The sequence below is a fragment of the Balaenoptera borealis genome, assembly GCF_965194805.1.
Source record: "Balaenoptera borealis genome assembly, contig: HAP1_SCAFFOLD_422, whole genome shotgun sequence".
Lineage (NCBI taxonomy): Eukaryota > Metazoa > Chordata > Mammalia > Artiodactyla > Balaenopteridae > Balaenoptera > Balaenoptera borealis.
The window spans coordinates 1-24,105 of record NW_028123774.1 but is presented as its reverse complement, the minus strand read 5'-3'; the positions used below and the strand labels follow the sequence as shown (position 1 = coordinate 24,105).

Here is a 24,105-nt window from a genome sequence, read left to right as displayed (position 1 = left end):
GAATATGGATTAAGCTCGTCTTTTCAAGCAGAGATTTCCACATAGCATGTAAACAACAAAGTCCACTTTTGAAACAAAACTGTGCCGAGTGTCTTAGTCAGCTCGGGGTCACTATAACAAAGCACCACAGACTGGGGGCTTCAAACAGCAGACATTTATGTCTCCCAGTCCTGGAGGCTGGAAGTCCCAGATCAAGGTGCCAGTGTGGCCAGGTCCTAATGAGGACCCTCTTCCTGGCTTGCAGACGGCCGCTGTGTCCTCACGTGGTAGGGAGAGCCATGGTCCCTCCCTCTTATCAGGACACTAATCCCATCATAGGACCCCACCCTCATGACCTCTTCTAACCTTAATCACCTGCCAATGGCCCCACCTCCAAATACCATCCCACTGGGGCAGGGCTTCAACAAATGGATTTGGACTGGGGGACACAGACATTCAGTCCACAGCGGAGGGTTGGAGAATAAAGGGTGGGAAAACATACACCAAAAACACACAAACCAAAGCAAAGCTGGTGGCACAATTCTATCAGGCAGAATGGAACGTAAGTCAAAAAGGATGACTAGTGATAAAGAGAAACACGGTGACAAAGGAACCAGGGAGACCGAACCTGTTACCAACTTGCCATGAAAATGTGCACGGCAAAGGTGACAGAAGTACAGGAAAGTGACACTGTGAGGTTGCCTGTGAGGTTCCAACAAACCACCTATGCCCAAAACCAATAGATGGTTCAGCCAGCAGAATTAGTGGCAATGGCTTTCCCAAACCTGACACCTCCCCTCGATTCCCAGGACTTAGGAAGATGAGGGTGAGAAGCAGGCCTCCACACTTGGGCACGTCGCAGGGGATTCAAGACTATCAAAGACCAACTCTACAAACTTACAGAGAAAAAGCGAAGATCACAGACAAAGAAGCAGGGATCGGGCTGATGTGAAAACGTTAACAGCCACCCTGGATGCAAAAGCACCAAGCATGGGAGAGGCTGCAGGGCTTACTCGACGCAGCCCTGTTGGAAAACCGTGTGGCATCACCTGGAGAAGGTTTACAGCCCCTTACCAGTGCCCCAGCAGTTTTACTCCTGAGTACATACCCCAGGGAAACGCCTTTGCACGTGTGAGAGATGCACACACAGGAGCAGTCACAGCAGCGCAGCTCACGGTGGCAGTAATCTGGAAAATCCAAATATCCATCGATGGGGACGGGATGGGAGAGCGCGGAACAGTCACATAAGGGTCCTTCACTGGCACACAGAATGAATTACCAGACACGCGAAAGTATGCATGAATCTTAGCAAAACATGGAGTGAAATGTATCTCCAAAGAAGAATATATATAGCATGACACCCTTTCCATAACATTAAAAACAACTGAAACCAAAATATGCATTCAGAAATACATATCGATTTGATAAATCTGCACAAAATGGAAACAAAGGAAAGGCGCTCCCAGGACTCAGGGTGAAGGTGCCTCCCGTGAACGCGGCAGGGACAGGTGGGGGCCCTCGGTGAAATGCAGTCATTGTCGAGATTTCAGCTTTGGTTTGGGTGGTGGGTTTGCAGGTGCCTCCCTGATTTAAAGTAACAAATTGAAGAACTGACTGTGTAAATAACGACGTCCAGCGCGGACCAGTGAAGGGAGCATGTCATGAACCAAAGGTGACAATCCCTCCAGTTCTCTGCACTTGCTGTCCATTTAAAAACAAGAAGATTGTGGGTCTTCCCTGGTAGTCCAGTGGTTAAGACTCTGCGTTTCCAGGGTTCGATCTCTGGTCAGAGAAGATCCCACATGCCACATGGTGTGGCCAAAAAAAGAAGAAGATTGTGACCAGAATCCACACAGGATGCCTCCGAACTAATAAGAGAAAGACAATCGACTAGAAAAACAGAATATGCACAATTCACGGAAGAGGGACCACGAATGTTCCATGGAGATGTGAGATGATCAACCTCGTGAATAATCAAGGAAATGTGAAGGTAACTCGCTATCCCAGCCCCATCACATGGGTGAGACTAACACTACCACCTGCGTTAGGGGTGGAGAGACCGCAACGCTCATATTCTGCTAGTGAGAACGTAAGTGACGACAGATGCTTTAGAGGGAAAAAAAAATACTGAAAAATCTAGTAAAGTTAAAAGGTGCTGCTCTTTTGGAGATATAAGTGGCCCCCGTTCCTTCACAGCAGAAGAATTTCATCTGGACACCCGGGCACCCTTTCCCTGTGGACCCACATGTCCAAATTCAGGACAGTGGGGTGTAAGCCAGGTGTCTTGTGCCAGCTTCTGAGAACCACGCAAAGAGATCCTACAAGCGTCCCCTTTCGAGGTCTTCAGCGCCCTGTCTGTGCCTCGGCTGAGAACCTGGACGGAGCATCAGGGCTCACAGAGGAGCCAAGAGGCGGGAGGCACGTGGGTCCCCAACGGACCGGGAGGGACCAGCAGCCTGGACAGCCTTCCAGACTCGCGTGGGAGTGACACAAACATCCGCGTCATCTAACCACCCTCTTCTCCAGTTTCGCGCCTCCCTGGGGGGACACAGACGAGTCCACAGTCAGGTCAGCAGGCCTTCCTCCGTGACCCAGCACCAGTGAGGAAGGAGTCCATTCCACGTTGACCACTGGGCTGATAGGCACGGGGCGACCCCCAAGCAAATTCCGACCCCCAAGCAAATTCCGGTCTGGTCACCATGAAGGAGTGGCCCCGGGGCAGCCACTGGGCGCCCACGGCAATGCCCTGCCCACAAACCCAGCAGGCGTCTTCCTCACCTGTCTTGACCTCCCTCCTCATCCGCCCAGCCCCCTCTCTGTCATTCCTCCCACCCCTCGGCTGTCCAAGCCCCCCCCCCACCTGTGATGCTTAATTTGATGTGTCAAGCGGGCTGGGCCACAGGATGCCCAGGTAGCATGTGAGACTATTCCTGGGTGTGTCGGTGAGGGTGTAAGCAGATGGCCTTCCCCGTGCGGTGAGGGTGTAAGCAGATGGCCTTCCCCGTGCGGTGGGCCTCACCCAATCCTGGAGGCCTGGAGGGAGGAGGGGGGAAGGGGGGACGGGAGGTGGGTTCGCCTCTGCCTGAGCTGGGACGTCCATCCTCTCCTGCCCTCGGACATCCGCGCTCCTGCTTCATGGACCTTCGGACTCAGACTGAACGACAGCGCCGTTCTCCTGGTCCCCAGCCCGCAGCTGGCAGGTCGTGGGCCCGCTCGGCCTCCACGGTTGCATGAGCCAACCCCTCGTAAAGGGTCTCTTCTGTTCTGTATCTCTCCCACTGGCTCTGTCTCTCCACAGAACCCTGACCACTGCACCCCCTCCGGACCGCTGCCGTTCCGCTCTCAGCCCCCTGGTGCGACCCCACCTCCAGTTGTCTCCCTGGGAGACGTCTGCCCCGGGCGCCCTGCGTGCTGACCCAGCTGACACAGCTGAGCCCCCACCACCAGTCTGAACCCCTCGGGCAGCGCCCAGCCTCAGACCCTCTGACTGAGGGGCCTTTTCCTTGGTCTTTCTCCGGTGAACCGGCAGTTACCTTGTTTTTGCCACAGATTAAGCCACTCACGCTTCAGCCACGAGAGGCCGTGCAACACTGCGGTGTCCCATCCTTCCTCCACCTGGGCCATCAGCAAAAGGGTCCCCAGAGAGCAGACAATGTGGCGGCCATCCTAACAGGGGCGATGACGGTGGTGGCTTCTGTTCTGGGCTTGTCACTAACTGGGTCTCCACCGCGTTACTGGACAAAATGAATCGGATGATGTGAAGTTTAGCTATTACTTAATATGAGGGAGTTCAATTTTGCCAAGTTGGGTTTTTACTATGACGAAGCTATTTTCCTACAGAAAAAGTGAACGTGCTTTGGAACGGAAGAAGACGGGTCAGGAGTTCGAATGTGTTTTCGTCTTGAGGGACCGAGCTGCGTCGTGCAGGGGCGGACTCTGCCTGGTGCCACCACGGCAGGTGAGGTGCGTCTGAGCCCGCATTCCAGGAGGAGGAAGGGGGACGCGGAGGCCCCTCACTCTGGGGAGGAGGGCAAGGTCCTCGGCCTCAAACCCAGGGGCCTGGTCTCCCGCTGGCATCCCGGGCTGTCAGACCCCAGACCCAACGAGGCAGGTACCCCACCCCCAAGGCCGGCCCTCAGAACACGGCCGTCGTGGAACCAGTTCTGGCCCAGGGCCCCGGAGGGGCGCACGCTGGGGGCTTCTGAGAGGGACTTCCTACCAAGAGAGGAAGCCCGAAAGGAGGAGCCTCCGCCCTCTCCTTCCCGAATTTGGATGCTGTTTTTGAGATGACAGGAGCTGTGAGCTGATGAGTGACGGGATGACACACGGGGACCAGCTGGGTGGCACTGCTGTCACTTCTGGCCATCACAGGCCACCTCAGGAAGCCAGGGAAGGGCAGGCTGGGACGTCCCCATCTTGTTCCCAAGGCAAACCCAGAGGGCAGACACCTCGGGCCACGAGCCAGACAACAGCGCCGGGCATGAAAACGGTGGGTGCCGGCCTGGGCCTCATTCGGAGGTCCTCAAAGTCGGGGGGCAGGGCACATGGCCCATTAAACCAAGTCAGGACCAGTGTCCCTGGCGCTGCAGGGCCGCGGAGGCCAGTGGAGGCAGAGGTGGGAGGCGCGGACCAGCGCTGAGGCCCAGGAGGACAGGTGAGCTTGCGGCTCCGTGAGCCCAGAGCCGTCCTCTCTGCCCTGGGAGTGCGACAAGTTCCCGCCTCTGACACCGGGACACGGGGCCTCACAGCCAAGCCAACCCCACAGCAACGGCCCCATCGCTAGTGGGAGACCCAAGGGCCAGCAAGGGGCTCCTCCGGGAAGTGGCAGGAACCCAAAACAGACCGCCGGCAGAGGGAGCGGAAGCCTAGGACCCCCGAGACCCACTCTCCCACGGGTCCTCCCTGCCATCCCCGTCTGACTGCCCAGAGAGACCAGGACAGGACAGAAGTGGACTGGCTCAGCCGCCCACCGTCACTCGCTCGCACCCCGCCCCTCAGACGCCCCTCCGCGGCTATCAAGAGACTGGACGCATCAAACAGGCAGAGCAGTGCCACGTTCCATACAAAACTGTAAACAAGAGTCTTTAAAATGACAGAGGCCTCCTTAGTCCCAAACTCTGAGCCAGAGGCCCCCACCCAGGGACCCCAGGGGACCAGACCTCCGCCCACTCTGTCCTCCCTTCCCACCCAGGCCCCCAGGAGGCGGCGGTGGGACCCTTCCCGCTCTGGCTCGGGCCGTACACAGCGGCGCCCACGCTGGGCGGACTGGCCGAGCAGGGGCTGAGGTCCGTGGTCCGAAGGATTCCTGAGATGAAGAAGCGGCCGGGGGGCCCCCGGGGTTCGGGCACTCTCCGCACCTGGCCCCGTTGGGAGCCCGCCCCCACCCCATCCCATGCAAACCGCGCGCCTGCCGCCACGCGTCTCAGCGCCCCGCGGCGGCCCCTGTCACGTGTCCAGGGCGTCTCGCGTGGGCGAGGGCCCGTGCGGGCGGCCCGGCTGGCCGTGCAGCGGCGCGTGCGGCGGCACCGAGTTGCGCTGGGGGGCTGGGGGCTGCAGCTCCAGAGCCAGCGCGGGCGGCGGGAAGTCGCGCACCTGGCGGCGGTACTCCAGGAAGGTGCAGGCCTTGGTGGCGAGCGCCACCACGTTCTTGCCCACGAAGATGGCCGAGACGCGGCTGTCGCGGAACAGAGCCATGTTGGCGGCGCGCGCCAGCACGGCCACCACGTTGACGGTGGCGAGGCTGAGCCCCGGGTAGAGCATCATCTTCTGCGGCGCGATGTGCTCGCCCTGCATGCTGACCTCGCTGAGCGCCACGCACGGCAGCACCAGCAGCAGCGTGTAGCAGTAGAAGAAGGTGAGGCCCTCGGCCCACAGGGGCAGCCCGGTGCGCGGCGGCTCCCACAGGTTGGCCTGCATGTCCAACAGGTCCAGCAGGTCCAGCGCCACCCAGAAGAGGCGGCCGCGCAGGTCCTCGCGCTTGCGGAAGGTGCGCACGTACTCCATGCGGTCGAGCGCCACGAGCAGCAGGAAGAGGCCGGGCACGCACACCGACAGCAGCAGCGTCAGCGCCTTGCGCGCCACCGGGTCGGCCGCGCTGCGCCGCGCCGCCTTGTAGTTCTGGAAGATGAAGTAGAGCTTGATCTCCAGCACGAAGATGTAGAGGAACCAGAGAATCATGGCGTAGCCGCGCTTGGCCGTGCGCACCTCGGCGCCTACCCACACGGCCACGTAGCGCAGCACCAGCAGGAAGCACACGTCGCCCACCAGCACGATGATGCACACGCCGATCTTGCGCGGGCCCTGGCTCTGCTCCACCAGGTACGCGTCCATGACCGCCATGCTGCCCACGACCACCAGCGTGGTCAGGCACACGTGGCGCCGGTCCGGGGGCGGCAGCACCATGGTCGGCCGCCGGGGCCCCGACCTGGGCGCGCGCGGCCCCACGCTAGGCGGGACGAGGCCCTGCGGCGGCGGCGGCGGCGGCGGCGCTCAGCCCTCGGGCATGGCGCGGGGCCCGTCCAGCCGCCCCGAGGGCGCCGCTGCTCCCGGCTGGCGAGCTCAGAATCTGAGGAGATCAGAGCAGATAGAGTCAGGATGCGGAGGGGGCGGCCTCTCCCACCCCGGCGACGTGCTTCCCGCGAGGGGCGCTGTCCCCGCTCGGGGCCCCGGGCCTCGGCCGCACGCACGCGCCCATGTGCGCACGGGGGGCCGCGAGCCAGAGCGGGGCCTCCAGGGGGCGCCGCAGCCCCACCTGAGACCCGAGACCTCGTTCCCGCCACCGCCGGGGAGGAAATGGAACGGAAGTGGCTTCTCCCCGCCGCGCGCGCGTCCCCGGGGACCCGGAGGTTTGTCCCTGCTGGGCCCACGCCGCCGTCCCTCCGGCTCTGGCGGCCTGCGCCGCAGGCCCAGGGTTCCGTCCCATGGCCGTTCCCGCGGGAGCTCGGGCGTCCTCGCTCCCGGCGCCGCACTGGGCGGGAGGCGGGCCTGCGCTCTCCGCTCTGCGCGCTCAGGGAAGGCCGGAGGAGCCGGAGCTCTGGACAGGTTTCCTGATCCAGGACTGAGAGTCATCCAAGGCCTGCGGATTCCATCCCAAAAGCCTCTCCGTGCCTCCCAACCCCTGCCTCGCAGCCCCTGCATCTTCCCTCCCTGCCTGGGCAGACTCAGCCTCCCCTCCCGTCCACCGTTCACAGGGCGTGTGGACCAGTCTCTGCCCTGCTCCCACCGTGGCTCCCTACTGCCCTGGCTGCGTCTCCTGCCGTGTACATCCCCCCAGCCCCGGCGCCAGCTCGTCCACGCTGCCCTGCTCACCATGAAGGGGGGGGCCCCCTGCCACTCCCTGCCCCCTGCCCTTGGGGGCAATCTCAGGAAGCCTGCCCTCCGCTAACGCCCACCTGGACCTGCTCTGGGTTCCATGGCCCCCTGCGCCCCTCTCACACCCCTGGCACTGGCTGTCATGGCTGTGCTGGCCAGAGTCCCGCCGCGGGCTGCGGGTCGCCACACCTGTGCCCGCTGACACCTGGGGGACGATGGAGGCCCTGCGCCCTCACCCACCCGAAAGTCACTTGCAGGCTCACTCCCAGCCAGGCTCCCCATCCCTCCTGCCCCTCCCACAGCACCCCTGGCCCCAGGGCTCTGTCTACTGGCCTGTCTAGACAAGGACATAAAATTTAATGTCACGTGTGACTGTGGAGCCAGTGCCCAGCCTGCCCCTGGTGACACCGCAGCCCCCACTGCCTGGGGAAGGAGGTCCCCTTGCAAGTCGGCACCTCCACCCCTGCCCTCACTGCAGTGCTGCCCCACCCAGCACCCACCTCCCAGGCGTCCCTGCCGCCACATCCAGGACCCCCAACCACTCTGAGCTCGGACGCGTCGAGTAGTAGGTGCTTCGGGAGGGTCATCGGCCTATTATGCCCCTGCCTCCACACTTTCATGAGCTCCTGCTCCCCACTCACACACCCACCCCGTGTCCACCCCCACTGGGTGGACACGCTTGACCCACGAAGCCCCCCCGCCACACACACACACACACACACACACACACCTGGGCCTCCTATGGCTGCAGCAGCGGCCTGGGAATTTCCTTCATCCCAGCCCTTGGCCAACTAGCCAAACAGCCGCTGCACCGCTAACCCCTTCCTCCCCACCCATACCACGGCTCACTCACTCATCAAACATGCGCGGAGGGCTGAGGGTGCCGGGACAGACCCCGTCACAGAGGGAGCCCCGGCCCCTGCCCCAGGCAGCCAGCGCCAGGGCCTGGCCACCCCTCCCCCACACCCTGCCGGGCCTCTCCCTGGGGACTGGCCCTGCTGCCCTGGCCGTCCCGGGCCCGGCCCGGTGCCTCCTGCACGCCCCACTGCCCGGACCTCACAGACTCCGGAGCCTCCGGGCCCTTCACTGCCCGCCTCCTCCCCGGCGCCTCACACGCCCTCCCGCCCCTACCGTCCCTCAGTGCCCACACTGGTGGCAGGCGGAGAGAAAAGGGCCGCCCTCCCCCGGCCCCAGCCCGGTCGGACAGAGGGCGGTGAAGGGGTTGGGCCGCTCCCCGCAGGCTGCGTCTCAGCTCCTCTGACCCCACCGCCCGCTCCCCCGCCAGGCCTCACCCCTGCAGCGCCGCCCCTGCATCCCGCCGCCCCTGCGGCCGGGGAGTCGGGGTTCACCGGGAGCCCCAGCCCGCGCACCCTGCCCGCGCGCCCTGCCCTCCCTTACCCGCCGCCGGCCAGATGCTGCGCCGCGCCGGGGTCGGCTCCGCGGAGCCTGTAGATGCGCGGGGCCGAGGCCGCGCTCTTCTGCGCTCAGCTGCGCCCGGAGCCCGCGCGCGCGCCCCGCCCCCGGCCTGAGGCCCCGCCCCGCGCTCCCAGCCGCCTGTGCCCGCCTGACGGAGATGGGGGTCCCCGCGCCCCCGCCCCCTCCGCAGCGCCGGTTGCCAGGGCGACGGCACTGCGCAGCAGCGGCCCCCGGGACCTGAGGCACTGGGCAGCCTGACGCCCCCAGGGTCCACGCGCAAGCCCGGGAAGTCTCCTCTCCACCGTCCTCACCCAACAGCCGGAGAATCGCCCCGCGGGCGCCTCAGTTCCGCTCACGTCCTGAAATTCCATGGCAGCCCGTACCCGGGCCGCCCACCAGGGTGACCCCGATCGCCTGCGACAGGCGGCCTGCGGGACCCTGTGCCTTACCCGCGGAGCTAGCCCCGACGTGGGGGCCGGGCTGCCCGCCGACTATCTGCAGGTGGCCCCCCGGGGACCTCGTTTGGGGACACGGCGCCGCGTCCCAGAGAAGCCCCGCATCCTGGGTTTCTCCAGCCTTCCCGGTTCTTATCTGAGGGCGGAGAGCAGGGCCACTGGGCAGCCCTCATCCTCTTCTCCAGCCACCCAGGGAGCATGCTAGGGTTTGGAGGCTCAGGCTTCCTTCCCCCCACCGGAGTCCCCACCCTGCCCTCACTGAGCACCGCCCCCAACATGCCAGCCATGCCCACCCCAGGATGGAGGAGCGGACCGCACCGGCTGCCTGCCTGCTGCCTCTGACAGGAGGAGACCAGGTCAGAGGGTGAAGGGACACCCCGGATCCCTCGCACCGGGTCGGCTTGCACCGAGGCCCCGCATGTGCCTGCTTCCACCCAGGTGGCCGAGTCTGTGCAGGCGATGGGATCCGCCGCCCTCCATCAGCACAGGGGGCCGGCCAGCGGTGCACCGGGGCCCGCAGGGAGTGAGGACAGCAGGCCGCCGCCCTGGGCCGTCCATAGAGGCACACGTGAGGTGCCGAGATGCTCTTGGGCTGGGCCCTCAGGATGGTTGACTGGGGGACACCAGCCCCCACAGCCACTCACACACTTGCCCTCACTGGGGGACACCAGCCCCCATAGCCACTCACACACTTGCCCTCACTGGGGGACACCAGCCCCCATAGCCACTCACACACTTGCCCTCACTGGGGGACACCAGCCCCCATAGCCACTCACACACTTGCCCTCACTGGGGGACACCAGCCCCCATAGCCACTCACACACTTGCCCTCACTGGGGGACACCAGCCCCCATAGCCACTCACACACTTGCCCTCACTGGGGGACACCAGCCCCCATAGCCACTCACACACTTGCTCTCACTGGGGGATACCAGCCCCCATAGCCACTCACACACTTGCTCTCACTGGAAGAAGTGTAGTCAGGACCCTAGAGCTGCCTCTGTGCCCAGGGAGGGGCCCCAGACCCAGGGATGGTTTACCTTCCCCAGGGAGGTCTCCAGGGACAATGGGCCTGGGTAGCAAGGCCACTTCCTGCAGCATGGAGGGAGGCGGGGAGGAGGCCCAGGGAGCGCAGGTTCCGTCTGGCCAGCGGGCACCACCAGCAACCGCCTGGCACAACCACCCTAGCAGGCCCAGGAGGCAGAGGAGGGCCAGAAGCACCTCCAGGGCCCCCTGAGCCCACACCACAGCCCACACGGCCTGCTCCCTCCCTCCACCCTCCGCTCTCAGGGAGGGGCTGCCCCCCAGGCGACCCTGCCCATCTCCTCCCTCCCTCTGCCCTCCCCACCTCACCCAAGGGCTGCTGGGAAGGCCCAATCTTTAACCCCCGTCCTGCTTGCCTGAGTCAGTGCTCTAAACACCACAAACCTCATCGCCACCCTGGCACCCAGTTCTTGCCTCTCAATCCCCATATTTGTGTGTCCACCCCATTGGCGCCAGGCCCAGAGCCCTTGGGACGTGGGCTGGCTCCCTCTGGAGGATGTCATTAAATTAAGGGCCTGGAGATCTGGGACCATCCAGATTATCAGGTGGGCCATTGTCATCACAAGTGTCCTATTGGGAGGGAGGCAGGGGTGCAAACACACACTGAGGAGGGTGGCGTGTGGGATCGCCGAGGGGGTCTCTGTGTGAGGACCGCCCCCCAGGAGACCGTCCTTCTGGAGCGATGTGTGAGGAAGTGACTGGGTGAATTGTCAGGGCACCTGTAGTTTACCCTAAATGGTCCACAATACAATGTACATTTATTTCTACACGCACACTCACTTCAATAAAGAGAAACCAAATGTGGCAGGACAGTGAGAGTTGCCAAATCGAGACCAAGGATTTATATATATATATATATATATATATATATATATATATATACACACACACACACACACACACATTTTTTTGGGGGGGGAGGCGCCACACGGCTTGTGGGATCTTAGTTCCCTGACCAGGGATTGAACCCAGGCCCTTGGCAGTGGGAGCGCAGAATCTTAACCACTGGATCGCCAGAGAAGTCCCTGTTGTCTTTTTCTTTTACGTCTCCTGGGTTCCATTTTGGGTGAGATGGGATAAACCCTGTCTCATTCGCTGAGTGCAGCTATAAAAAGAAGGTAATGCATGAGGTACTGAGGACTCTGAAGACTGAGCAGTAACAGGCAGACTGGGGGGAGAACGAGAATGTGAAGCAGCACCAACCTGGTGGTGAGTTTCTGGATCTTCCCCCCATATCCCCAGGCTGGACTCTGCCTGGTCCAGAAGCCAGACATGGGGGCATGACAGGGACAGAGAGCTCCAGGAGGGGCCCCCTAATTCTGGCTCAGGGAGGGAAAGAAGAGAGACTGGGAGAAGAGAGATTGGGAGGGGGGGTTCTGTTTGCTGCTTTGGGGCCCCTGGGCAATCCCACCTCCACCCAGGCTGCAGTCAAGGCATCGGGGTTCACAGGCACCTTTTTAGGGAGAAGACCCTCCTCTCCAGTCAGAGGAGACATGGTCCCAGAGGGTGGGACCCAGTTGCCTTGAGCGGATGGGGAGAGCCAGGCCCTTCTCTCTTTCTCAAGATGCAGGCACAGTCAGGGGGAATGTGCAGGAGGGTGGGGTGACTAAAGCCCCCAAGTTCTGCCAGAGGGCTGGAAAGGGGAGCCCCAGCGAGCCAGAAAGTAACGGAGACATGCCGGAGGAGGGGCTCCAGAAGGCAACCCATGAAGTTGTTCATGACTTCCGGGCTCAACCCCAAGCCGTGTGTGCCCGGGTCCGATCCTAATTGTCACCCTGAGTCCGAGAACTGAAACACAGGACACAGCACTGCACAAGTCCCACACTGGCCACTGGGCAGTGCCCACACAGGACGGATTCAAATAACACTGCAAAGGCTTTGAAAACAGAACTGACATTGAAACCACTACCCACAGAAGGCTATTTGGAATTTTCTGCCTGAACCCAACTGGGTTGATTGCATGCTAAAACAAAAATATCACCATTCTCAATAGGATTTAAACAAGACCAGATATTCATAACGTAACGTTTGAATGTGCAGAATACAATCCAAAATTACTCTACATATGAAGAGCCAGGAAAATCCAACCCACAAGGGAAAAGAAAATCCAATGCCATCATGTCACAAATATTCTCAACAAAATATTAGCAGATAGAAGCAAGCAACATAAAAAATAAAAACAAATACCAAAACCAAAGGGAGGTTATCTCAGGAAAACAAGACTGGTTCAACATGCGAAAATAAATCAGTGTGATCCACCATATTAATAATCTAAAGAAGAAACCATGTGATCATATCAATTCATGCATAGAAAGCATTTGACAGAATTCAATATCCATCCATGATAAATACTCTCAGCAAACTAGAAATAGGAGAAATTTTACTGAATTTAATAAAGGGTATCTAAAAAGAAAAAAAAGAGAGACAAAACAAAACTACAACTAACACGATAGTTAATAATGAAGGACTGGGTGTTTTGCCCTAAGATCAGAAACAAGGCAAAGATGTCCACTCTATCCATTACTATTCGCTATTGTACTGGCAGTCTTAGCCAATGCAATAAAATAAGAAAACCAAATAAATGACATAACAGAATAGAAGGGAAGAAATAAGACTCTCTCTATTCGTAGATGGCATGAAAGTCTATGTAGAAAATCCCAAAAGTTCTACCAAAAAAAAAATCTGAGTACTAATAAGTGAGGTTAGCAAGGTTGCAGGATACAAGGTCAAAACAACTTCAATCCTGCTTCTACTGGAAGCAAACAACTGAAAACCAAAATTTTTAAAGCAATAATATTTACTTTAGCTCCCCCCAAAATTAAATACCTGGGTATAAATCTAACAAAACACATACCGGATTTATATGCGGAAAATGTCTGTTCAAATTCTTTACACATTTTTCCATTGCATTATGGTCCTTTTATTGTTGAGTTGTAAGAAGGAATTCTTTTTATGTTTTGGATACAAGTCTCTTACCAGATATGTAATTTGAAAATATTTTCTCCAATTCTGTGGGTTGTCTTTTCAATTTTTTTGATGGTGTCCTCTGAAGCTTAAAAACTTTTGATGACACGTGCCGCAACGAAGATCCCACGTACCGCAACTAAGACCCAGCGCAGCCAAAGTAAATAAATAAATAAATATTTAAAAAAAAAAAAAAAAAAACCTTTTGATGAAGTCCAGTTTATCTATCTCATCTTTTGTTGCTTGTGCTTTTGGTATCATATCTAAGAAGGTTTTGCCTAACCCTAGTCATAAAGATTTTCCCCCATGTTTTCTTCTAAGAGTTTTATAGGTTTAGGTTTTACATTTAGGTCTATGATCCATTTTTAGTTAACTTTTATGTATGCTGTAAGAAAGGAATCTGTTATGGGTTAAATTATGGTGCCCCAAAAGATATGCTGAAGTCCCAGTACCTGTGAGTAGGATCTTATTTGGAAATAGTCTTTGCAGATGTAATCAACTTAAATTGAGGTCATATTGGAGTAGGGTGGGCCCTAAATCCAATGACTAGTGTCCTTATAAGGAAAGAGAGATTTGAAGACACAGACACATACACAGAGGAAAGACGATCATGTGATGACAGAGGCAGCTCTTGGAGTGACGCAGCTGCAAACCAAGGAATGCCAAGGATTGCTGGCCACCACCAGGAGCAGGAGCAAATTCTCTCTCAGAGTACCCAGAAGGAACCACCCCCGCCAACACCGTGATCTCAGACTTCTAGCCTGCAGAACTGTGAGAGAACAAATTTCTATTATAAGCCATCCAGTTTGTGGTCATTTATTACAGCAGCCCTAGGAAACTAATACAGGATCCAGTTTAATTCTTTTGCATATAAAAATTTCATTCTTTTGCATATCCAGTTGTCCCAGTACCATTTGTTGAAAAGACTTTCCTTTCCCACTGAATTGTCTTAGCACCCTTTCAAAAATCAATTGACCATAAATGTAAGGGTTTATTTCTGGATTCTCAATTCTGTTCCATTGGTCTATATGTCTACTCTTATTACAGTACCACACTGTCTTTTCTTTTTTTATATTTATTTATTTATTTTGGCTGCGCCAGGTCTTAGTTGTGGCACACAGGATCTTTAGTTGCGGCATGCAAACTCTTAGTTGCGGCATGTGGGGTCTAGTTCCCTGACCAGGGATTGAACCCGGGCCCCCTGCATTGGGAGAGCAGAGTCTTAGTCACTGGACTACCAGGGAAGTCCCGCACACTGTCTTTTTTTTTTTCAAATAATAATTTTATACATAATTTTAGGAGGTATGAATGTGATAAAGAATGCTTCGGGTGGGGTGTGCTACTTTATTATTTTTTTTAATATAAATTTATTTATTTATTTTTAGCTGTGTTGGGTCTTTGTTGCTGTGCGCGGGCTTTCTCTAGTTGCGGCGAGCGGGGGCTACTCTTGGTTGTGGTGCGTGGGCTTCTCATTGCAGTGGCTTCTCTTGTTGCGGAGCACGGGCTCCAGGCACGCGGGCTTCAGTAGTTGTGGTACGTGGGCTCAGTAGTTGTGGCTCGTGGGCTCTAGAGCACAGGCTCAGTAGTTGTGGCACACGGGCTTAGCTGCTCTGTGGCATGTGAGATCTTCCTGGACCAGGGCTCGAACCCGTGTCCCCTGCATTGGCAGGCAGATTCTTTTTTTTTTTTTAACATCTTTATTGGAGTATAATTGCTTTACAATGGTGTGTTACTTTCTGCTTTATAACTGCACACTGTCTTGATTACTGTAGCTTGTAGTAAGTTTTGAAATTGAGAAGTGTGAATCCTCCAACTATGTTCTTCTTTTTTGAGATTGTTTTGGCTATTCTGTATCCCTTGCATTTCCATATGATTTTAGGATCAGTTCGTCACTTTTGAAAAAAGCCGTCTGAGGTTTTGATAGGGACTGCATTGAATCTATAGATCAATTTGGTGATAAACATAAGATGTCTTTTCCATTTATTTAGACCTTCTTTAATTTCTTTCACCTGTGTTTTGTAGTATTCAGAGCACAAGTTTTACCCAACATTTGGTTAAATTTATTCCTAGTTTATTCTTTTTGATGCTGTTGTAAGTGAAATTGTTTTTCTTAACTTCATTTTTGGATTATTCACTGCTAGTGCATAGAAATACAATGGACTTTTGCATATTGATCTTGTATCCTGCAGCCTTGCTGCACTCATTTATTAGTCCTAATATTTTTTTGTGGATTCCTCAGGATTTTCTATATACAAGTTCTTGTCATCTGCAAATATAGTTCTACTCCTTCATTTCCAACCTGGATGCATTTTTTTTTTTTTTTTTTTACTTGCTTAATTGCCCTGGCTGGAACCTCCAAAATAATGTTGAATAGAAGAGACAACAGAAAACATCCTTGCCTTGTTCCTGATCTTGGGGGAAAGCTTTCAATATTTCACCATTAAGTATTACGTCAACTGTGGAGTTTGGGTAGATTCCTTTCATCAGGTTGAGGAAGTTCCTTTCTATTCCTTGTTTGTTGAATGTGACCAATTAGCTCTAACTAAGGTGTGAAGGTGATTCAACAGAGAAGGGATAGTACTTTCACTAAATTGGACATCCATATGCAAACAAAAACAAAAACCCTCAACCTAAACCTCAAATCCCATACAAAAATTAACTCAAAATGGATCATATACCTAAATGTAAAACTCTAAAACTTTTAGAAGGTAATGTAAAAGGAAATCTTCATGACCTGGTGCTGGTCAAAAACAAACAAACAAAGAAACAAACATGACACCAAAAGCACAATCCGTAAACGATAAATTGATAAACTGGACTTCATCAAAATCAAAAACTTTTGCTCTGTAAAGTTCAAGTTTCAAGGAACAGTTAATTCCTACCTTAACAAGTTTTTCCAGAAAATAGGTGGCAAAGGCTGTGATGAGGCCAATGTAATCTTGATTCCAAAACATAATAAGGAAAATATGAAGAAAAAAAAGAAGAAAATTATAGACCTGTTTCACTTCAAGCATAGATATGAATGTTCTAAATAAAATTTTAGCTAACCAAAACCAACTGTATATTTAAAAGTTATAGTATCATGATCAAATAGGACTTCTCACAGGAATGCAAGGATGGTCTGACTTGGGAAAGGGTGTTGATGTGTTAATATAATGTAATTCATTACAATAAAGTAAAGGAGGGGCTTCCCTGGTGGCGCAGTGGTTGAGAATCTGCCTGCCAATGCAGGGGACACGGGTTCGAGCCCTGGTCTGGGAAGATCCCACATGCCGCGGAGCAACTAAGCCCGTGAGCCACAACTACTGAGCCTGCGCGTCTGGAGCCTGTGTTCCGCAACGGGAGAGGCCGCGACAGTGAGAGGCCCGCGCACCGCAATGAAGAGTGGCCCCCGCTCGCCGCAACTGGAGAAAGCCCTCGCACAGAAACGAAGACCCAACACAGCCAAAAATAAATAAATAAATAAATAAATTTATAAAAAAAAAAAAGTAAAGGAGAAAATCATATGATTGTCTTGATTAATAAAGACAAAGCACTTAATAGTGATGATTCTAAAAAAGCTCCTAGGAAAATAAGAGTGGAAGGAAACTTTCTAAAAGCTATAAAGAGTTGGGACTTCCCTGGTGGTCCAGTGGTAAAGAATCCACCTTACAATGCAGGGGACGTGGGTTCAATCCCTGGTCAGGGAACTAGGATCCCACGTGCCGCGAGGCAACTAAGCCCGCGCGTCACAACTACTGAGCTCACGCGCCTCAACTAGAGCCCGCGTGCCACAAACTACAGAGCCCATGCGCCCTGGAGCCTGTGCGCCACAACTAGAGAAGAGAGAAACCCACGCACGGCAACAAAGAGCCTGCACGCCACAACGAAAGACCCTGCATGCCGCAACTAAGACCCAACAAGCCAAAAATAAAAATAAGATAAATAAATAATAAATAAATCTTTAAAAAAAAAAAAGCTATAAAAAGTTATATACCAAAAGAGCACAGCAAGCACCGTACTTAATGGAGAACCTCAGCCACATGCCCCTGAAGACTAGACTGAGAATCAGGATCACCACCTCGGATTGGTAAGCGTTAGCAAGACGGCCAAAATGAAACTACCATCATCACAGTATCTTTCTACACCAGCAACAGTAGGCAGTAAATCTCTTCACATAGAACCCCTACCGGTTCTGCTCCTGTGGTTGGACCCTGATGAAACACACGGTGATAAAAGCAGCGTAGTATTGGTACATGAACTGACCAGTGGAACAGAAGGGAGGTCAGGATGGACGGGAGCTGAATATGGAGAAGGCCCAGATCAACGAGGACAGGATACGTCTGTGTGTAGACGGTGTTGGAAACTGGCTCACCACATGGAAGAGACCTGGATTCCTGCCTGACGCCACACACAGAGGTGGACTCTGACGGAAGGAAATGTAGGAGAATATGATACAAGAGAGGGAAGCACGTCTTCAAATGTTAATTGTAAAAAGCAAGAGGCAAAAACATGATGAATTCAATTAAAACAAACTTTAAATTTTCTATTCAACAAAGGGAAACCATGAGCAAATTTTTAGACAGATGACAGAATGCAGAAGATATTTATAATATGTAAAACCAATGAAGGATTCATATCTCGAATTTTCAAGGAACTTCTGCAAAGCAATTTTTGAAAGTCAGCAGCCCCCAAACACCAACGATTAAAGGATATGACCAGCCAGTTGCAGAAGAGGAAGGCCCCAAAACTAAGCAAGTGCATGAAAAGATGGTCAAATTCAATGATCAGACAAATGTCAAGTAAACTGGGAGACCACTTAATGCCTATTCAACTGGCAAACCTGCAGAAGCTAGGACATGCTGAGGGAGGGTCACAGGGACCGAGGATGTAGGAACTGGTGGGACCGTGGACTGGAACATCCAACCGACCAACTGGAGAACTCACTGGTCTGCTCCAGGTGTGCACCCCAAAGCCCGGCTCCCACAGGTCCACCCAAGAGCAGGGGCTTTCGTGAGGCAGCCAGGATGTCCACGTGTAGGAAATGGTAAATGTAGTGAATCTGGGACCTTATCCGCTGGGCAGAAGCAGTGAAGAGCTGTACACACAGTTTCGAGGATGGAGCTTTAAAAACACAATACAGGGAATTCCCTGGCGGTCCAGTGGTTAGGACTCCGGACTTTCACTCCTGAGGGCACGGGTTCAATCCCTGTTCAGGGAACTAAGATCCCACAAGCCACTCGACAAAAAAATATAAAGTAAAATAAATAAAATACAATAAAACACAATACAAAGTGGAAAGAAACAGAATAGGGAAACACAAAGACTTGAGTTGATTAGGGCCACAGTTCCCAAACTGTGTGCTGAGGCACCCCAGGGTGCTACAGTGAATTCTCAGGGCCACTACAGGGTATTTTTCATTTTTGAGGGAAACACGGGATACAGAGCATGCCAGACACGTTGTGAATAATTCGACTGAACTCAGAGTTTCCATATTGGATCGCACTGCTTTCCTTTCTAAGATATCTCTTTGCAAAGCTGGTTAAACAGCAGTTGCTGAAATAAAAAAGCAAACACCAGGCAAAAATCCACATGGATCAGGTAATGCAGGTGGCAGTGTCCAATCTGATTAAGGTTTGAAAAGGTGTGTAGAGTCTTAACAGTTTCAGATATCCTATTAATAAGTAATCGTAGTTTCTAAGGATTAAGGTTTTTTTCAATTTATGTGTTGTTGGTTCGTTTGGGGTTTTGGGTTTGTTTTCTAAACTGCTACTAAGTTGGTAGTACCTAAATACTTATTAAGCTCTTTGGCCACAATACACAGAAGTGTTAGGTATTTCTTTGGACCAAGAGGTGCTATGAAAAAAATTACTGAGCCATTGCAAGCGCCATGAGCTGAGAAAGTGCAGGAACAGTGAGTTAGGGCAATGCTAGCTGCCAAAACAATCAGACCCAAGAAACAACTTTAGGGGGAGCTAACAGTCACTGCTACCTTCCTCCCAAGGGAGACAAGCCAGGGTGCCCCATCTGGTCCCTGCCCCTGGCTCACCTCCCAGGGGCTCTGCGGGCTGCACGGCTATCTCCATCAAGCCATGCCCGGCTCTTGATGACCCAGAGATCCTCTAAAACTAAACTAAAGAGAGGAACGCCTGCACACCCACGTTCATCGTAGCGTTCTTCACAACAGCCAAGAGCTGCAAGCAACCCAAATGTCCACTGAAAGCTGAGGGGGTAAGCCTATCGAGGTCTATCCATAAATGGAATATTACTCAGCCTTAAAAAGGCAGGAAATCCTGACGCCTGCTACAACATGGACGAACCTCGAGGACTTTACACTGAGTGAAATAAGGCAGTCACAAAAGGACAGATCCTGTGTGAGTCCACTCATATGAGGTCCCTAGAAGGTCAGATTCACAGAAACAGAAAGGATGGTGGGGGCCCGGGGCTGGGGGAGGGGGAATTAGTGTTTAGTGGGGACAGAGTTTCTGTGCTGCAAGATGTAAGAAGTTCTGGAGATCTGTAGCACAACTGTGTAACTATCTCAACACTGTTGAACTGTACACTTAAAAATGGCTAAGATGGCAGAAAAAAGAATGAAATCATGCCATTTTCAGGAACATGGATGCAACTAGAGATCATCATACTAACTGACGTAAGTCAGACAAAGAGAAATATTACACGATATCATTTATATGTGGAATCTAAAAAATAATACAGATGAATTTATTTACAAAACAGAAACAGACTCACAAACATAGGAAACAAACTTACGGTTACCAAAGGGGAAAGGGGGTGGGGAAGGATAAATTAGGAGCATGGGATTCATAGATACAGTCTACTATACATAAAATAGATAACAAGGATTTTTTTTTTTTGCGTTTGACAAATTTATTTAACCATGAAATGACCACCCCAGTCTAGATAAAAGGCAACAAGGATTTACTGTATAGCACAGGGCACTATATTCAATACGTTGTAATAACCTATAATGGAAAAGAATCTGAAAAAAAATATATATATATATATATATGTGAATCACTTTGCTGTATACACAAAACTAACACAGTATTGTAAATCAACTGTATTTCAATTTTTAAAAAATGGTTAAGATGGCAAACTTAATGTTATGTGTTTTTTACCACAATTTTAAAAAATTGTCCCTAAAAGGGAAGGAAAAAACTTGGGAATTGTAAATAAAGACGGTAAGAAGAAAAACAACTTAAAAGAGGAGCCACCAGCTCACAAGCCCCACAGCCAAGAGAGCAACAGATCCCAGGCCCCAAATCTACCAGAGTCCACCAGGCCCCAGCCCAACACCCCTCACCCGCCTTCTCGCTGAACCCCAGAAGCTCTCCCGCCAGGGGCAGACGGGGCCTTTTGGAACGAAGACAGGACCTGGCCCTGAACGGTGCCCTGACCCCGCTCAGAAGAAACTCCGAAGTCCTGACCTGGGGCACAAAAGCCTGCAGCCCCTGCCCCTCTGCAACCCCACCTCTGAGCTCATGTCCTACCCCCTCCCAGACTCCCCCCATGCAGCCCCCGCATAAGCACCCCATTTCCTTTGCCTGGACCACCCTCCTGGGTGGGACACTCAAGCACCCTCTCCTCCCCTCCTTTACCGTCTGGGCAGGCGTCCTCTGACCACCACCCTCTGTCACCTCGCGCCCCAACCCCGCACGGCCAGGGCCATCGCCCCCTGATGCATATTCGTTTATGGTGTTTGCTCTCCCCCAGACCCTGCCCCCAGCCCCGGGGCTGGCACACGTTGGGCACCTCGGGAATCCTGGCTGATGGATGAGAGGAGGAACAGCCCAGCTCAGCCAAGAAGGACAGAGAGGCCGGCGCCCAGCTGCTCTCAGCACCCAGGACCCAGGACCCAGTTGGGGGCCCCGGAGCTCCAGAGGCACGACTTCATGGCCACCAGCCACACCCACAGGCAAGGACACGGGTGCCGGGGCCTATGGACCAAGGTCGTCAACGGTGCCCCGCCAACAGGGATTGTCTCCTAAATGCCGCTGAGAGATGCTCCTGCCCACCCAAACCTGAACTTCAGCAGGCCCCAGGGAATACCCCTCAGGCTGCAGGTGGGCCCGGGGTTCCTCAGTCCTGACCAGCCAGCCACGCCCCCCAAGCCAAGGTCAAGCCAAGGTCGACCAATGCAGACAAGGACAAGGGAGAGGGAGGCCGGCAGGTGGGTAGTGGGGTAGGGCACCAAAAGGACCGTGAAGGTGGAGGTGACAGAACAAGAGCCCGAGCACAGGAGGCAGAGCGGTCTGGCTGCGGGAAGGCACCTGGACTGGCTCCTCGATTTCTGACCTCACGGTTGACACACCCAAAGGACAGGTGCCCTGGGGGCGAGTGGGAACCGTTAATAAACCCACAACCACAAAGCCCCGCGAGGCAGCCCCGCTGTCCCAAGCTTACCCACAGATGAGAATCCCTTCCCTACCCCAGTCATGGCTGTTTTGCTTTTTTAAGATCTCCCTGTGTGTCGTCTTCTGCGACATGCCTGTGTTTTCTAGAAGACTCTGAGAGTTTTTGACTCCGGATCCCAGGAGGCCGCTGCAGTGTGGCCAGCCGGCCGTCCCCGTCACTCCCTCACCCACTCCCCTTGGCGGACGGCAGAGACCTCCCACATCCGCTCCTGCCCCCGCGATTCCGGGGTGGGGGGGGCCTCTCACAAGACGTGCCCGTGTGCTTCCCGGGGGGTAGTTCGAATCCAGCCCCACCCCCTTCCCGGTGCCCCGCCCACCTGCGGCCACACAGGGCACCTGCACGTCCCTGGCTACAGCGAAGGCGAACATCTTTTTTTTTTTTTTTTTTTTCCAAATACCAGATTTATTTATTTTTAATTAATTAATTTATTTATTTATTTTTGGCTGTGTTGGGTCTTCGTTTCTGTGTAAGGGCTTTCTCTAGTTGCGGCAAGCAGGGGCCACTCTTCATCGCGGTGCGCGGGCCTCTCACTATCGCGGCCTCTCTTGTTGGGAGCACAGGCTCCAGACGCACAGGCTCAGTAGTTGTGGCTCACGGGCCTAGTTGCTCTGCGGCATGTGGGATCTTCCCGGACCAGGGCTCGAACCCGTGTGCCCTGCATTGGCAGGCAGATTCTCAACCACTGCGCCACCAGGGAAGCCCGAAGGCGAACATCTTGACTTATCTGATTTCCTGTTTCCTCTTCTCTGCAGTGTCTGCCCCTGGGCTGACGGCCCTATCTGCTCCACACCAGTTCTTTACGGGCTACAGGTGTTGCGATACACTCTCCCGCTTGCTCAGGCTTGCCTTTCCACTGTCTTTACAGTGTCTTTTAATGAACAAGTTTCTAGTCTTGACGCAGTGACTTACTGTGGTCTTAGGAAGCCACTCCAGAGGGGAGCGTGGCATCCTCCCCTCCTGCAGGGCTGTGTCTGTGGGTCGGTGGGGAACCCTGCAGCCCCAGCGTGCAGTCCTCACACATGCAGCCAGGCCAGCCTCCAGTGCACACGTGGGCCCACGCTGCCCCACACCCCGTCTGTCCCGTGGGTCTGAGCCCTGGGGTCAGGCCTGTGAACCTGTCATGTCACATGCAGAAGGGGACTGCAGTGGCCGCAGGGCTGGGGAGTGTTGGAGATGACAGCTCGTGTGAGGCCCGAGGTCCACAGTGGATTCTCCCCGGGGCCTCCTGCCTGCCCACCAGACCTCAGCCCCACAGAACGGCAGGATCAGGGCCGTGAGCCACTAACTTACAAGCGCTAACTTACCACGGCAACAGTAGGAGCCAAACCCCAGGGCCCACGCCTGCTCCCTGCAGCCTTGGAAAGCTCCTGCCTTGCGGGGTCATCGCGGACGGCTCCACTCCACCCCCAGCTTGGCCTCTCGGGCGGGTTCCACCTCGTGTTTCAGAATCACCAGCCCAGGTCCCACAGACACACAGACACGCTTGTGGTTTTGATTGAATTGTACTGAATCTACAGATCAGTCTGAGAAGTGACAGCTCCGTAACGCAGAGTTTACATTTGAGTTTCTAAAACTTAAGTTCCTGAGGGCCAGTGGCCATCCCGGCTTCAGGGAGCCCACAGAAGGCAGGGAGTTTTCAGGGGACTTGCCCCGTGGGGCAGTCAGGAGGACGGCAGCAGGGGGTCCAGAAGTGCCTTTAAACACGCGAGGGCCGCAGGCGCGGGCCTCAGTCCCGTGTGCCCTGGACCCGACTGGAGCAAGCAGGGAGCCCATAGAGGGGCTAGGAGAAGGGGGCCAGGCCTTGGAGGGAGGGGCTCGGGCCAGAGGCTCTCTAGGGCCAGCCTGTGAGGAGAGGGTCAGGGGGGCACTCCTGAAGGGGGAGCTGGCTCGCCCCCCGGTCTGGTCAGTGCTCCCGAGGCCAGTGCAGAGGCGCCACAGGTGTGCCCCAGCCCGAGACAAAGGAGGTCCAGAACGGCCCAGAGGAGCCGGTGCCCCTGGGCGTGAGCCAGCATTCCCCAAGCGGACAGCAAAGGCCAATGAGAAGGCGTTGTGGCTGGGCCCTGGGGCCTAAGCTGGCCGGCAGCAGGTCAGGGTGGAGCACCCTGGGGGAGAGGGGAGCCCGGCAAGGGAGGCCGGGCTGAGGCCATGTCCGCTGGCGGGAGGGGGACGGGGCAGGTGCCAAGAAGCCAAGCCTCCTGGGAAGGAGAGGGGCCTGCTCTGGCAGGCTGGGGGCACATCCTCCGGACACAGATGGCTCTTTGTCAGGGCGGAGCCCAGCTCCCGGAGCAGTCTCGGGAACAAAGCCCGCTCTGTCCACAGCGGCCTCCCCCTCCCTCCGCGGGCACCACCCCCGGAACGGAGCAGAGTCCCCCCTACCCAAGGTCCCCATCAGGCGTCCCTGCCCAACGCAGACACGCACACACATCCACACGCACACCAGGCACAGGCGTGGCCCAGGTGGGTGCACAAAGGGAGCCCAGGACGAGGGCTCCAAGGGCGCATCCAGGACACTGCATCCCCC

The 24,105-nt window shown here is 54.8% G+C and overlaps 1 protein-coding gene and 1 long non-coding RNA gene across 3 annotated transcripts; one reads left to right on the top strand and one right to left on the bottom strand.

Moving 5' to 3' along the window:
* Window positions 1–5,294: 5,294 nt before the first annotated feature.
* TMEM121 (transmembrane protein 121) lies at window positions 5,295–8,821 on the bottom strand. Of its 2 annotated transcripts, none has more exons than XM_082408849.1 (2): window positions 8,689–8,821; window positions 5,295–6,544 (listed from the first exon to the last, which is right to left on the bottom strand). In XM_082408849.1, the coding sequence occupies exon 2, from the start codon at window positions 6,379–6,381 to the stop codon at window positions 5,425–5,427; it is 957 nt and encodes a 318-aa protein (XP_082264975.1). In that variant the 5' UTR covers window positions 6,382–6,544; window positions 8,689–8,821; the 3' UTR covers window positions 5,295–5,424. The 2 variants fall into 2 exon arrangements, with proteins under 2 accessions (XP_082264975.1, XP_082264976.1); XM_082408850.1 differs by lacking the exon at window positions 8,689–8,821 and adding an exon at window positions 8,583–8,602.
* A 7,836-nt stretch (window positions 8,822–16,657) lies between these two features.
* Window positions 16,658–23,913, top strand: LOC309621299. Its single transcript, XR_014239894.1, has 2 exons — window positions 16,658–21,944; window positions 22,291–23,913. It is a non-coding gene; the product is annotated as an uncharacterized lncRNA (long non-coding RNA).
* The last annotated feature ends 192 nt before the right edge of the window (window positions 23,914–24,105 follow it).

Excerpts from the sequence above, each read along its gene's own strand:
- TMEM121 (XM_082408849.1), bottom strand. The coding sequence starts at position 6,381 with ATGGTGCTGCCGCCCCCGGACCGGCGCCACGTGTGCCTGACCACGCTG.